This window comes from Littorina saxatilis, linkage group LG2 (assembly GCF_037325665.1).
Source record: "Littorina saxatilis isolate snail1 linkage group LG2, US_GU_Lsax_2.0, whole genome shotgun sequence".
NCBI classification, from domain to species: domain Eukaryota; kingdom Metazoa; phylum Mollusca; class Gastropoda; order Littorinimorpha; family Littorinidae; genus Littorina; species Littorina saxatilis.
Window position 1 is genome coordinate 5,286,275 of NC_090246.1, and position 12,765 is coordinate 5,299,039.

The 12,765-nt window shown below is 45.5% G+C and overlaps 1 protein-coding gene across 4 annotated transcripts in view; it reads right to left on the minus strand.

Moving 5' to 3' along the window:
- LOC138958058 (zinc finger SWIM domain-containing protein 8-like) overlaps nucleotides 1-12,765 on the minus strand; it is a 45,610-nt gene that overhangs the window by 19,372 nt on the left and 13,473 nt on the right. For all 4 annotated transcript variants that reach the window (XM_070329109.1, XM_070329108.1, XM_070329110.1 and 1 more), the window contains 8 exons: nucleotides 11,283-11,478; nucleotides 10,569-10,799; nucleotides 5,536-6,495; nucleotides 3,932-4,076; nucleotides 3,486-3,661; nucleotides 2,957-3,143; nucleotides 2,350-2,528; nucleotides 1,487-1,685 (listed from right to left, as the gene is read on the minus strand). In XM_070329109.1, coding sequence (XP_070185210.1) covers nucleotides 1,487-1,685; nucleotides 2,350-2,528; nucleotides 2,957-3,143; nucleotides 3,486-3,661; nucleotides 3,932-4,076; nucleotides 5,536-6,495; nucleotides 10,569-10,799; nucleotides 11,283-11,478 — 2,273 coding nt within the window. The remainder of the gene's footprint in view (nucleotides 1-1,486; nucleotides 1,686-2,349; nucleotides 2,529-2,956; nucleotides 3,144-3,485; nucleotides 3,662-3,931; nucleotides 4,077-5,535; nucleotides 6,496-10,568; nucleotides 10,800-11,282; nucleotides 11,479-12,765) is intronic.

The following is a 12,765-nucleotide window of genomic DNA, read 5'->3' on the forward strand; positions in this document are numbered from 1 at the left end:
ATTTTTCAGCAAGACCGTATACTCGTAGCATCGTCAGTCCACCGCTCATGGCAAAGGCAGTGAAACTGACAAGAAGAGCGGGGTAGTAGTTGCGCTAAGAAGGATAGCACGCTTTTCTGTACCTCTCTTTGTTTTAACTTTCTGAGCGTGTTTTTAATCCAAACATATCATATCTATATGTTTTTGGAATCAGGAACCGACAAGGAATAAGATGAAAGTGTTTTTAAATTGATTTCGACAATTTAATTTTGATAATAATTTTTATATATTTAATTTTCAGAGCTTGTTTTTAATCCAAATATAACATATTTATATGTTTTTGGAATCAGAAAATGACGGAGAATAAGATGAACGTAAATTTGGATCGTTTTATAAATTTATATTTTTTTTTACAATTTTCAGATTTTTAATGACCAAAGTCATTAATTAATTTTTAAGCCACCAAGCTGAAATGCAATACCGAAGTCCGGGCTTCGTCGAAGATTACTTGACCAAAATTTCAACCAATTTGGTTGAAAAATGAGGGCGTGACAGTGCCGCCTCAACTTTCACGAAAAGCCGGATATGACGTCATCAAAGACATTTATCAAAAAAATGAAAAAACCGTTCGGGGATTTCATACCCAGGAACTCTCATGTCAAATTTCATAAAGATCGGTCCAGTAGTTTAGTCTGAATTGCTCTACACAAACACACACACACACACACACAGACAGACACACACACGCACATACACCACGACCCTCGTCTCGATTCCCCCCTCTACGTTAAAACATTTAGTCAAAACTTGACTAAATGTAAAAAGATTGAAAAGGAGCAAATAACATTGTTCAATCCAAACTAAAGCACAGCTGCCCACAGCCATGACAATGCAGAATTATCAGAAAGATGGAAATAAGATACTGATAAAAATAAGAAATGGCAAGAATTCTCACATGAGAAGTGTTTCTCACAGGTTTAAAATCAATCAAGTTTGTCTGTGTCAAAAATGAATACCAACAAAAGTCTATAAGATGGAATTCCTCTCATAGAAGAAAGATTCATGCAATGAATTTTGTCTAATATGTGGGCCCTGTTAGATGCTTGAGTCTGAAATTTGTACACTTTCTGTATGTTAGGCTGAGTTGAAGGTTGAGTGTTCAACGGTCATACATGTAAAAACCCATCGTAAATTTAACAAAAGTGTACATGGGAGTTTCAGCCCATTATCATCATCATCATCATAATCACCACCGGCATCGTCATCCTCACCATCGTCATCGTCATCATCATCATCATCATCACCACCACCACCACCACCACCACCATCATCATCATCATCGCCATCATCACCACCGTCATCATCATCCTCATCATCACCACCGTCGTCGTCGTCATCACCACCACCACCACCACCACCACCATCATCATCATCATCATCATCATCATCACCATCACCATCACCATCATCACCGTCACCGTCATCCTCATCATCATGATTGTCCTACCTGTGCCAGGTGACATGGTGCCGGAGTGGACGGAACTCTGGGTGGCGGGGTGGTGGGTGCTGGGGTGAGGGTGGGGGTGGGCTGCGGAGGGCTGGAGGGAGGAGGTGGAGGAGGACGATGAGCGTGTGTTGAGGTAGGTGACCAGGCTGGGGGCCTTGTACTGCGTGTTGACCTCCTTGTCCAGCAGCTTGTCCATGATCTAAAACAAAACACAAATGTTAGTCAATAGCTCCAAGACGAATGCTGTTTTAACCCCTGACCTTTTTAGCGATGGGGTGCAAGTTTAATTAGCGAATGAATACAAGTACCTTGGTACAGACATTGATAACCAGTTGTATTTTACTACCATTGTTCAATCTGCTCCCCCCAAAATGTCAGCCACGAGTGTTATCATTTTGTTCCTGAGTTTAGATTTTCACGTATGTGTGTTCCACGCGCACGCGCGTGCATGTGTTTGTTTTTATCATTATGTATTATAGCGCAATGTGTTTGTTTTTATCATTATGTATTATAGCGCAATGTGTTATTCAGGGATATGTGTGTGTTTGCACTGTCAATAATGTTATGTTGTTGTTGGTGTTTTTCCCCCAATGATTGTACAGTGCTTTGAGCAGGGTTTAACCCTGGATATATAATTATGCACTTTAAAAATATGCATTATTATCATTCGTGTATTTCTCCTGTTGCAGTTGTAGATTTTGAAGAGAAATTAAATGCGATTTTTATGTATGAATCTTTAAAATCTTAACCGTGAGAGTGCTTGCAAGCAGTGAGGTGTTAAGTCAATCATAATTTTTATCATCACCACAACTGTAATTTCTAATGCTTGTCGAAATAAAGTAAATTGCATTTGATGGCTCCACCTTGCTGAGCTTGACGATGTCGTCCTTGTAGTGGACCAGCATTGCGATGGCCAGCTCTCCGCGCTGACGCCGTATACTCTCACACAGCAGGGGGTGCTCCGCCTCCGAGATGTTGGCCTTCAGACCCAGTGCCGTCACTGCCGCTTCAAAGCCCAGCTTCTCATCTGCCGCTGAGTGCACTGCAACAAACACAAGACATGTCATCAAGATTATCTAGACAAGAAATGACATCAAGGTTATCACTGGCATTTGCCATCCCTTGTGCATAACCATAAAGGCGTAATGCTTTCAATCTACGATGCAAAAACAACCCCAAATCTATGAGCATTCTTACCCTATGCAATCTTATCTAAAAGTGGAAGCAAAGTACATGTAATAAATCAAGCATCGATGACAACTATCGTGCAGGTAATTTCAGATAAACAAAAGGCTCCCTTACATTTTTAAACTCTTTTGGGCTATCTGCTGAATATGAACTGCTGAATATGAAGAACAATAAAAACTACATGACAATGAAACCTTCATTCCAACACAAAGAGGAAACTTCATGTTCTTGTTCAGAGCACTAGGTAAGGAATATTCCACACCCAAACAATCATCCACCTACATGGCAGACACAGAGCCTCAAAGATGAAGGTGGCCAGGGTCAAGGGCAGGAGGGCGTCACCACGTGACTTGAGTGTGCCGTCCCTGAGCTGCTCGGCCTTGGACTTGAGCTCCTCCATCATCAGGTGACCCAGCGGGATCTTCTTCAGCAGCTGCAGCAGCTCTGACTCCTGGTAGGCTAGCTTCACCTGATATCACAAATTGCAAGGTAATTGCATTGCAAAGGTATGGAGCGAGTTGTCATTTGAACTGATATTCTAATGATATAGAACAACACACACACACACACACACAAAATGAACCGTTTTGACAATGAGTCTTTATTGTTTGTGACCTTATTGTTTATTGCTGAAATGAAACATAATGAAAACTTGGCACATATTTTGTGTGTGTTTGGTTTGTATCTGGTAAGTACATTTACGTGATCTTTTTCTATCCTATGCATCATAAATAAACACATGACATGAGAGGTAGTGACACTGGAGGTTGTGTTAAGACATGACACATGACACATGACATGACACACTTACCTCTAGAGCCTTGCATGATGCAGGAGGCCGGGCGAGCTCCATGCCGAACATGCCGATCTTGAATGCCAGGTAGTGACACAAAAGGTCCTCGGACAGCACGCTGCACAGGAAGGCTGCCTTGGCCAGGGTGGAGCTGGCCAGCAAGCTGATCGTGTTCAGCGCCTTCTTCTTCTTAGCTGCTCACACAACATAAGACAAAAAATAACTTATTATCCAAACAATGGATGGAATAGTGTGGTTCATCTGCTCTTCAAACAACCCAACAACATATGCTCCTTTAGCCCGGTGTAAATGGGTGCATGACAAATTGGGGAAGGTAAACGTGCCAAGGGAGAGTAATCCGGAACACCTCCATGAAACTGGGCTTCAGAAAATGTAAGACCCCTGGAGGAGAGAGCAACATCTCCTGTCAGCTGCTGATCTATACAACCTGACCTGTCACTCACATTTGGGCGTGGTGGCACCATTGGCGGTGTTGGCGAAGAGGTCCGGGGGGCGGAGCAACATCTCCTCGGCCAGCTGCTGGGCCAGGTGACACGCCTCCTTGGTGTGGCCGTGTGCATGGAGCGCCTCCGCCCTCGCAAACAGGATCTGCAACAGGCACACAACAGTTAGCACAATGCGCAGCAATTTGTTATGTTAACTGTGACTTGTGCATCAAACTGTAATGCTTACAATCCAACCACAGTCAGCACCCGTCGCGATATAACCATTCGTGGTTGAAAACGACGTTAAACACCAAATAAAGAAAGAAGACAGTCAGCTCAGCAAATTGTGATTCTAACATTGACTTGTGAAGAAAGTTGTAATGCTAACATTTACTTGTGTAGCAAATGGCATTGCTAATATTGAGTAGTGTAGCTAATTGTAATGTCAACACTGACTTGTGAAGCAAATTGTAAGGCTAACACTGACTTGTGAAGCAAATTGAAATGCTAATATTGAGTAGAGCAGCAAATCGTACTGCTGACATTTACTGTACTCATGGGCTTGGAGTACCTTGGTGCATGTTACCTGCGTTTGGTGCACTGTCCACTAAATTGTTAGCTGAGAGTCAAGCCCTTGAATGAACTCCCTACTTGCACATGTATCACAATTTCAATTCTCAGTTGAATACAGACAGAGTTACAGTGTCACTGTCAGCCAAATGCCATGTTACTCTAAAGTCCAAATTGAGAGGGATTGGTTATTCAATTGTTTGTTCATTTGAAGGTCCCTATAACCATTATGACTATCCCGGACCATAAATTTAGGAGGAAGTGCCTCACCTCACACACAGCGTGCAATATCTACAAGCATACACACTAGGAGGAAGTGCCTCACCTCACACACAGTGTGCAATATCTACAAGCATACACACTAGGAGGAAGTGCCTCACCTCACACACAGTGTGCAATATCTACAAGCATACACACTAGGAGGAAGTGCCTCACCTCACACACAGTGTGCAATATCTACAAGCATACACACTCCACAGATGAAAGAAAAAATATTAACATGGCCGTACAACTTTCTTTCTTTATTTGGTGTTTAACGTCGTTTTCAACCACGAAGGTTATATCGCGACGGGGAAAGGGGGAAGATGGGATAGAGCCACTTGTCAATTGTTTCTTGTTCACAAAAGCACTAATCAAAAATTTGCTCCAGGGGCTTGCAACGTAGTACAATATATTACCTTACTGGGAGAATGCAAGTTTCCAGTACAAAGGACTTAACATTTCTTACATACTGCTTGACTAAAATCTTTACAAAAATTGACTATATTCTATACAAGAAACACTTAACAAGGGTAAAAGGAGAAACAGAATCCGTTAGTCGCCTCTTACGACATGCTGGGGAGCATCGGGTAAATTCTTTCTCGTCCCAACCAATATGGGACTCCCCCTAACCCGCGGGGGGTGGCCGTACAACTCGTTACCACAGCAAAATTTAAATAATAAAGATAACATATTTGACACATTTCAAACAGCCAACAGAAAAGCCCTGCTAATGGCACCAAAACCACCTCAAGCTCAAAACTCCAGTGAGAGTTGTTGCAGACAGCACTCACCTCTTGTACGTTCTCCATCTTCTTGAGCCCAGAGAACAGGTTCGGTTCGTCCGACTTCTCCTTCTTGCGCTTGTCCACGTCCCCGACCTTGGCCTTGGTGTCGTAGAAATACATCTGGTACTCGTCGCTCGACTGCTGGGACTCGGAGGAGGGGTCAACGTTTGCCGCACCACTGGGAGCTGTGGCACCGCTGGGGGCACCGCTGGAGGCACCAGACGGTTTGGACTGACTAGAATCTTTGGCATTGAGATCAGAGGGCTTGGGGGCTGAAGAGTCTGTGGCTGTCCTGCCTTTCTCCCTGCTGCCTTTACTGACCACCCCGGGCCCTGCCCCACCCACCCCGGGCCCCGCCCCACCGACCCCGGGCCCCGCCCCACCCAGTGTCCCCACCTCAAACACCTCTCCGGGGTCGTGAGACCCTCTGTGTCTTGGGTCGCCCCCCTCTCCGGGGGACATCTCCGGTTCGTCCAGAGAGTTGCTGCGAGAGTGGAAACCCTTGGCGTTCTCCAGGCTGGAGTCGGAGTCCCTGAAGTGCCGGTTCTCCGGCTCACAGAACCCTTCCGAGCCTGAGCTGGCGGCTCCATCGTTGAGGGCGGAGTCTCTCCGAACCACCATGCCCCTCACCTCCAGCCGCCCGGCGCGCGAGCGCAGTTCCTGAGATCGCTGGGAATGAGCCAGGTTGCGGGAATTGTCCGTGCTGATGATGTCCTCGGAGCAGATGGTGACGGGCTGGACGCGGGACGGCTTCTTAACGTCGCCGCCGTCGTGGAACTTGGAGCTGAAGCGATAGTTCCAGCGCTGGCCGTCCTTGCTGGAGTAAGTGACCCCAGGGATGGGGTAGTCCTCCCAGGTCAGCTGGCACGCCTCCATGGCCGGCTTGAAGCCCGAGAAGTTCTCCATGTCGCCCTTCTTGATGGTGTTGGACGTGTTGCCCGAGCTGGAGTTCCTCGCCTTACGCACCTGCACATCACACAGCGCAGTCAGCATGTGGAATGAATATGGTTTTCCCACATTGTGTACACCCGCACATCACACAGCGCAGTCAGCATGTGGAATGAATATGGTTTTCCCACATTGTGTACACCCGCACATCACACAGCGCAGTCAACATGTGGAATGAATATGGTTTTCCCACATTGTGTACACCCGCACATCACACAGCGCAGTCAACATGTGGAATGAATATGGTTTTCCCACATTGTGTACACCCGCACATCACACAGCACAGTCAGCATGTGGAATGAATATGGTTTTCCCACATTGTGTACACCCGCACATCACACAGCGCAGTCAGCATGTGGAATGAATATGGTTTTCCCACATTGTGTACACCCGCACATCACACAGCGCAGTCACCATGTGGAATGAATATGGTTTTCCCACATTGTGTACACCCGCACATCACACAGCACAGTCAGCATGTGGAATGAATATGGTTTTCCCACATTGTGTACACCCGCACATCACACAGCGCAGTCAGCATGTGGAATGAATATGGTTTTCCCACATTGTGTACACCCGCACATCACACAGCGCAGTCAGCATGTGGAATGAATATGGTTTTCCCACATTGTGTACACCCGCACATCACACAGCGCAGTCACCATGTGGAATGAATATGGTTTTCCCACATTGTGTACACCCGCACATCACACAGCGCAGTCAGCATGTGGAATGAATATGGTTTTCCCACTGTCACGATCTAGTGACATAGACCAAGAAAGTGTCACTCAGTGGGGTGCCTTCTCTTGGTCAATTGCGACTGAAAGCGCCTGTGCGTGAGTCGGAGCTACACGGCAGAGTTTGCTGACAGCGCTTAACCACCACGGATGTTGGTGGTGCACGAATTTCACGGCGTGTTTTCTGCCTGTCGAGGGTTGACGGTTTTTCGCTGACAGCGCGCACGGGAGTTTCATGGATTCACAGTTTCTCGTGTATTTTTCTGCTGGCAAGGCAGAATTGTGGATAGCTGAACTTGATATGTGACAAGGTCAGTCACGTGTTATTGGCTAGGTGGTCTGTGAGAGACACAAGGACGGCGCACTTGACACTCAGCGGCAGAAGAAGAAGGATCGAATACGACGGTTTCTAGAGTATGATGGATTTCACCGAATAGAATATTCGGCACTCTAGGGGAACTTCAGCGAGTTATCACCTTCTCACTGCCACATGTTTTGCTGAGGACGAGTCGTCAAATCTTTCCTTCGTCGTGCGATGGTCTTCGCATAAGTATTCGACAAGGGGTTTCTGGATGTTGTTGTCACTGTTGACGAACAGAGGCCATTCCAGGGAGGAAGCGGGTTTTGCTTCCATGAGAGTGCTACATTCATAGGCTGTTTGAGGTAATAAATCATTATTTAACGCTGTTGACGAGTCTGTGTTTGTGGAATGAAATACTCTCTGTTGTTCTTTCCAGGTTAGCGCATAATTTGCTCTCTGTGACGCTAAAATACTAATCTGTATATGGTTTTTGCAGATAGGGAGAGAAGGACGGAAAACGGCTGTTTTGTTGTTAAAGTTCGTTGTGCAGGCCCACGTGCTCTATGAAATATGTAAAGGTGACGTGTTTGATGGTGGAGGGTAAAAGGTTGCGTGGCATGTTTAGTGCACCGATGCTTTTTGTTGCAGCCTCTCTACTTACTACTGTCTGCTGCGTTTTCCTACGCTACGTGACTGCTGTAACCGGGTCATCGCTGTTGCTGTTTTTCTGCTACTGCTGCTGGGATAACCGGAGAGGCCGTCACCGTCTGCAGGGGTCTTCCGGCAGGCAGTGACGTCACCTACAGGACCACCCTTTATTTCCAGCAGTGGAGTGAGGCGCCTGACTTCCCCACGATTCCCTGCTTCGTTCCACGCCAACCGGCACGCCAATCGACGAAGCAGTAGTGGGGAAGAACTATTTACGGGACGTCCACTCGTAGCAGAAAGCTAAGTGCACCGTGCTATTGCGCCTTTTTCCACCAAGTCATCCTTTTATATTTGTGATTTCTTTTGAGTGGTAACAACGTGAGGGTGTGATACCTGCTTTAACCAGCGCTCTTTGACAGACAGTCGTATTTTCTTATCTTTACACGGGATCAGCGTGTTACTATAATTTTCTATATTCTAACTGGCATTTTGTCAGTGACCATTGGTTTTTACGTTTTGTGAACGTAAAAGAACATATTTTGAGTGAAGTCTCGAGGGAGGTGGCGAGTTTTTACATAAACAGGCGTCTGAAACTTATACTTTTGTTGTCTCTATTTAATTGTATGACTGCGAGAGTGGATCGTGGTGTGGTTAGTTGGTTAGTAGTAACTAACCGTTTCATAATCACCTTAAGTGATATATTGAAACGTGACACCCACATTGTGTACACCCGCACATCACACAGCGCAGTCAGCATGTGGAATGAATATGGTTTTCCCACATTGTGTACACCCGCACATCACACAGCGCAGTCAGCATGTGGAATGAATATGGTTTTCCCACATTGTGTACACCTGCACATCACACAGCGCAGTCAGCATGTGGAATGAATATGGTTTTCCCACATTGTGTACACCTGCACATCACACAGCGCAGTCAGCATGTGGAATGAATATGGTTTTCCCACATTGTGTACACCTGCACATCACACAGCGCAGTCAGCATGTGGAATGAATATGGTTTTCCCACATTGTGTACACCCGCACATCACACAGCGCAGTCAGCATGTGGAATGAATATGGTTTTCCGAGATTTTGTACAGTTGAACACTTCTATTAAGACCAACAAAAAACTGAGGAAACTAGGAAAATTTAGGTCAATTTAAATTACACAGGATTTGAACAGAAAAGGTGAAAAAGCAAGTCTTAAATCTCAGCTCAGGCCAGACCTTTGGAACCCCATAACAGCCACCTTCCAATGTCAGTTGGGGCTCCCTCTCTTTTTAAACCTGCCCCCCCTTACATTTTCTCGGCATGAACACTGTCATTTTGATCTCTCTTCTTCTAAGACCTACTTTCCTCTTGTTGTTTGTTGTTATTTGTTTGTTGTTATTTGTTTGTTGTTATTTGTTGTTGTTATTGTTATTTGTTGTTGTTATTTGTTGTTGTTATCCCAGAGAAGCTGGAGGTATCCCACGAACGCATTTTCATACTGATAATACATGATAAAGAAGGAGTCTTTGTGCCCGGCTACGGGCTACAGTTGAAGATGGAAGTTCACCAAAAATTGGGACCATATTAACAAAAATACGGTGGGTGCAATAGGCGCCCCCATTTTTTGAGCAAACGCCACCCAAGGCCGCTTTGGACGGGCAGAAATTCTTTAGTTTCCAAGACTTGGTGTGTGTGGTTGTTCAAGACTATGGATAAAGCTCGCGTAAGAAGATTACGTCACGGTCAAAAGTTTTTTGACGTCAATTAATGCATCATGACGTCATGCCTCCCTGTAGTCTTTTTCTCTCGCGGTGTGTGTGTGTGTGTGTGTGTGTGTGTGTTCATTTTGTGCACATGTGTTAGTGTTAGTGTTAGTGTTAGTGTGTGTGTGTCTGTGTCTGTCTATATGTGCGTATGGGGGTGTGTTTTGTGTGTATGAAGTGTGTGTGAGAGAGTGAGTGAGTGCGTGTGAGTGAGTGTGTATAACTTCGGGTGTGTGTGTGTGTGTGTGTGTGTCTTTGTGAGTGAGTGAGAGAGAGAGAGAGAGAGAGAGAGAGAGAGAGAGAGAGAGAGAGAGAGAGAGAGAGAGAGAGAGAGAGAGAGAGAGAGAGAGAGAGAGAGAGAGAGAGAGAGAGAGAGAGAGAGAGAGAGAGAGGTTTGTCTTTCGCTGGGGTATGCAGTGCCTTGGCGTTGCACATCTACTTAATTTGTTGTTGTTATTTGTTTGTTGTTATTTGTTTGTTGTTGTTTGTTTGTTGTTGTTTGTTTGTTGTTTGTTGTTATTTGTTGTTGTTATTTGTTTGGGTTTTCAGTCATTGGACTCAAAACACAACATCAATGACAAAACACTAATCTGACAACAAAGATGACACCACACTTATCGGACAACAACTCACACCACACATATCTCACCTTCTCCACGGTGCTGACATGCCACTCCTTGAACTTGGCGCAGAGGTCGTGTCGCTGGGAGGGAGAGAGGCGGGGGTTTAGGGCGGCCAGTCTCCACAGGGCCACGATCTCCTCGCACAGACTGGCGGCCGCGTGCTGGGTGGCACTGGCCGAGCTGTTGTTGCCGCGACTCATGTGCATGCTGTTGTTGTTGGTGGTGGATGCCTTGGTCACAAACCACCAGATCAGGATCTGGGAGACAGAAAGATAAGTCAAGTCACCAAAACTCTCTGCAATTAGACACTACTTCAGCGTGATGCACACATTGTTACAGATTTCTAGAAAGGTGGGGGGGTCACAGAGAGGCAATTCATTTCACCAAAACTCTCTGCATAAGACACTACTTAAGCATGATTCACGGATTGTTACAGATGTCCAAAATGGTGGGGGACAAAGAGGCAAGACAGTTCACCAAAACTCTCTGGAAGAAGACCTGGTTTGATTGGCCTTGAGCACGTTTCACAGATTGTTGGTTGGTTGGTTGGTTGGTTGGTTGGTTGGTTGGTTGGTTGGTTGGTTATTGGTGTTTATCATCTCTTTAGCCGTTCATGCTATTGAAGTTGATTGACACATTGTTACACATTTCCACAATGGGCTGACAGAACTCTCCCCTCTTTATGAATCCTGTCACCAATACAACCATGGCAATGTCACACCTGGGCAGACAATTCTCACCTGCTCGCACTGCATGACCTCGTCAGTGAGGATCTCCAGCAGGGGGATGGAGTTGCTGTCGGTGCGGCGAAACATCTCGCGCACGATGGACAACAGGTTCCACATGCCCTCTGGCTCCCGGCCACGTAGGGGGCGCAACAGACTCTGCCACTCAGCCGCCGCAGGTGGGGCGCTGGCTGACAGGTAGTTCACATCGCTGGTGACACAAAGAGTGAAGAATTAAACCCATGTATGGGAACATATTACGTCATCAAAATGCCCACACAAAAAGTACGAATGTGTGAGAAAAAAAATACAGAAAGAACAACAGATTATTTCGTTTGGTATTTTTTGTTAACACGTGAGTACATTATTGTTTGGCTTGTTTGTTTGTTTGTTTGTTTGATTGCTTAACGCCCAGCCGACCTTGAAGGGCCATATCAGGGCAGTGCTGCTTTGACATATATAACGTGCGCCACACACAAGACAGAAGTCACAGCACAGGCTTCATGTCTCACCCAGTCACATTATTCTGACACCGGACCAACCAGTCCTAGCACTAACCCCATAATGCCAGACGCCAGGCGGAGCAGCCACTAGATTGCCAATTTTAAAGTCTTAGGTATGACCCGGCCGGGGTTCGAACCCACGACCTCCCGATCACGGGGCGGACGCCTTATTATTGTTTGGTCTTCTTGTTCGTCGCTCTCCCACACAGTCACCATTGTTCTTCAGCAAAATGTCAGTTTTTGCTCTAAATAATTAATAAATGAAGACAGAAAGCGAAAGAGAAGGATAGAAAGGAAGGAAGAGAGAAAAAAAAGAAAAAAAAAGAATGAATGAAAAATAGGAAGAATTGCAAGTAAAGACAAGCAGATGATTGCCTCTGACAAAAGACATGAACAGATAGAGACTTCAAGACAAGCAGATGATTGCCTCTGACAAAAGACATGAACAGATAGAGACTCCAAGACAAGCAGATGATTGCCTCTGACAAAAGACATGAACAGATAGAGACTCCAAGACAAGCAGATGATTGCCTCTGACAAAAGACATGACCAGATAGAGACTCCAATACAGGCAGATGATTGCCTGTGACAAAAGACATGACCAGATAGACTTCAAGACAAGCAGATGATTGCCTCTGACAAAAGACATGAACAGATAGAGACTCCAAGACAAGCAGATGATTGCCTCTGACAAAAGACATGAACAGATAGAGACTTCAAGACAAGCAGATGATTGCCTCTGACGAAAGACATGAACAGATAGAGACTTCAAGACAAGCAGATGATTGCCTCTGACAAAAGACATGAACAGATAGAGACTTCAAGACAAGCAGATGATTGCCTCTGACAAAAGACATGAACAGATAGAGACTTCAAGACAAGCAGATGATTGCCTCTGACAAAAGACATGAACAGATAGAGACTTCAAGACAAGCAGATGATTGCCTCTGACAAAAGACATGAACAGATAGAGACTTCAAGACAAGCAGATGATT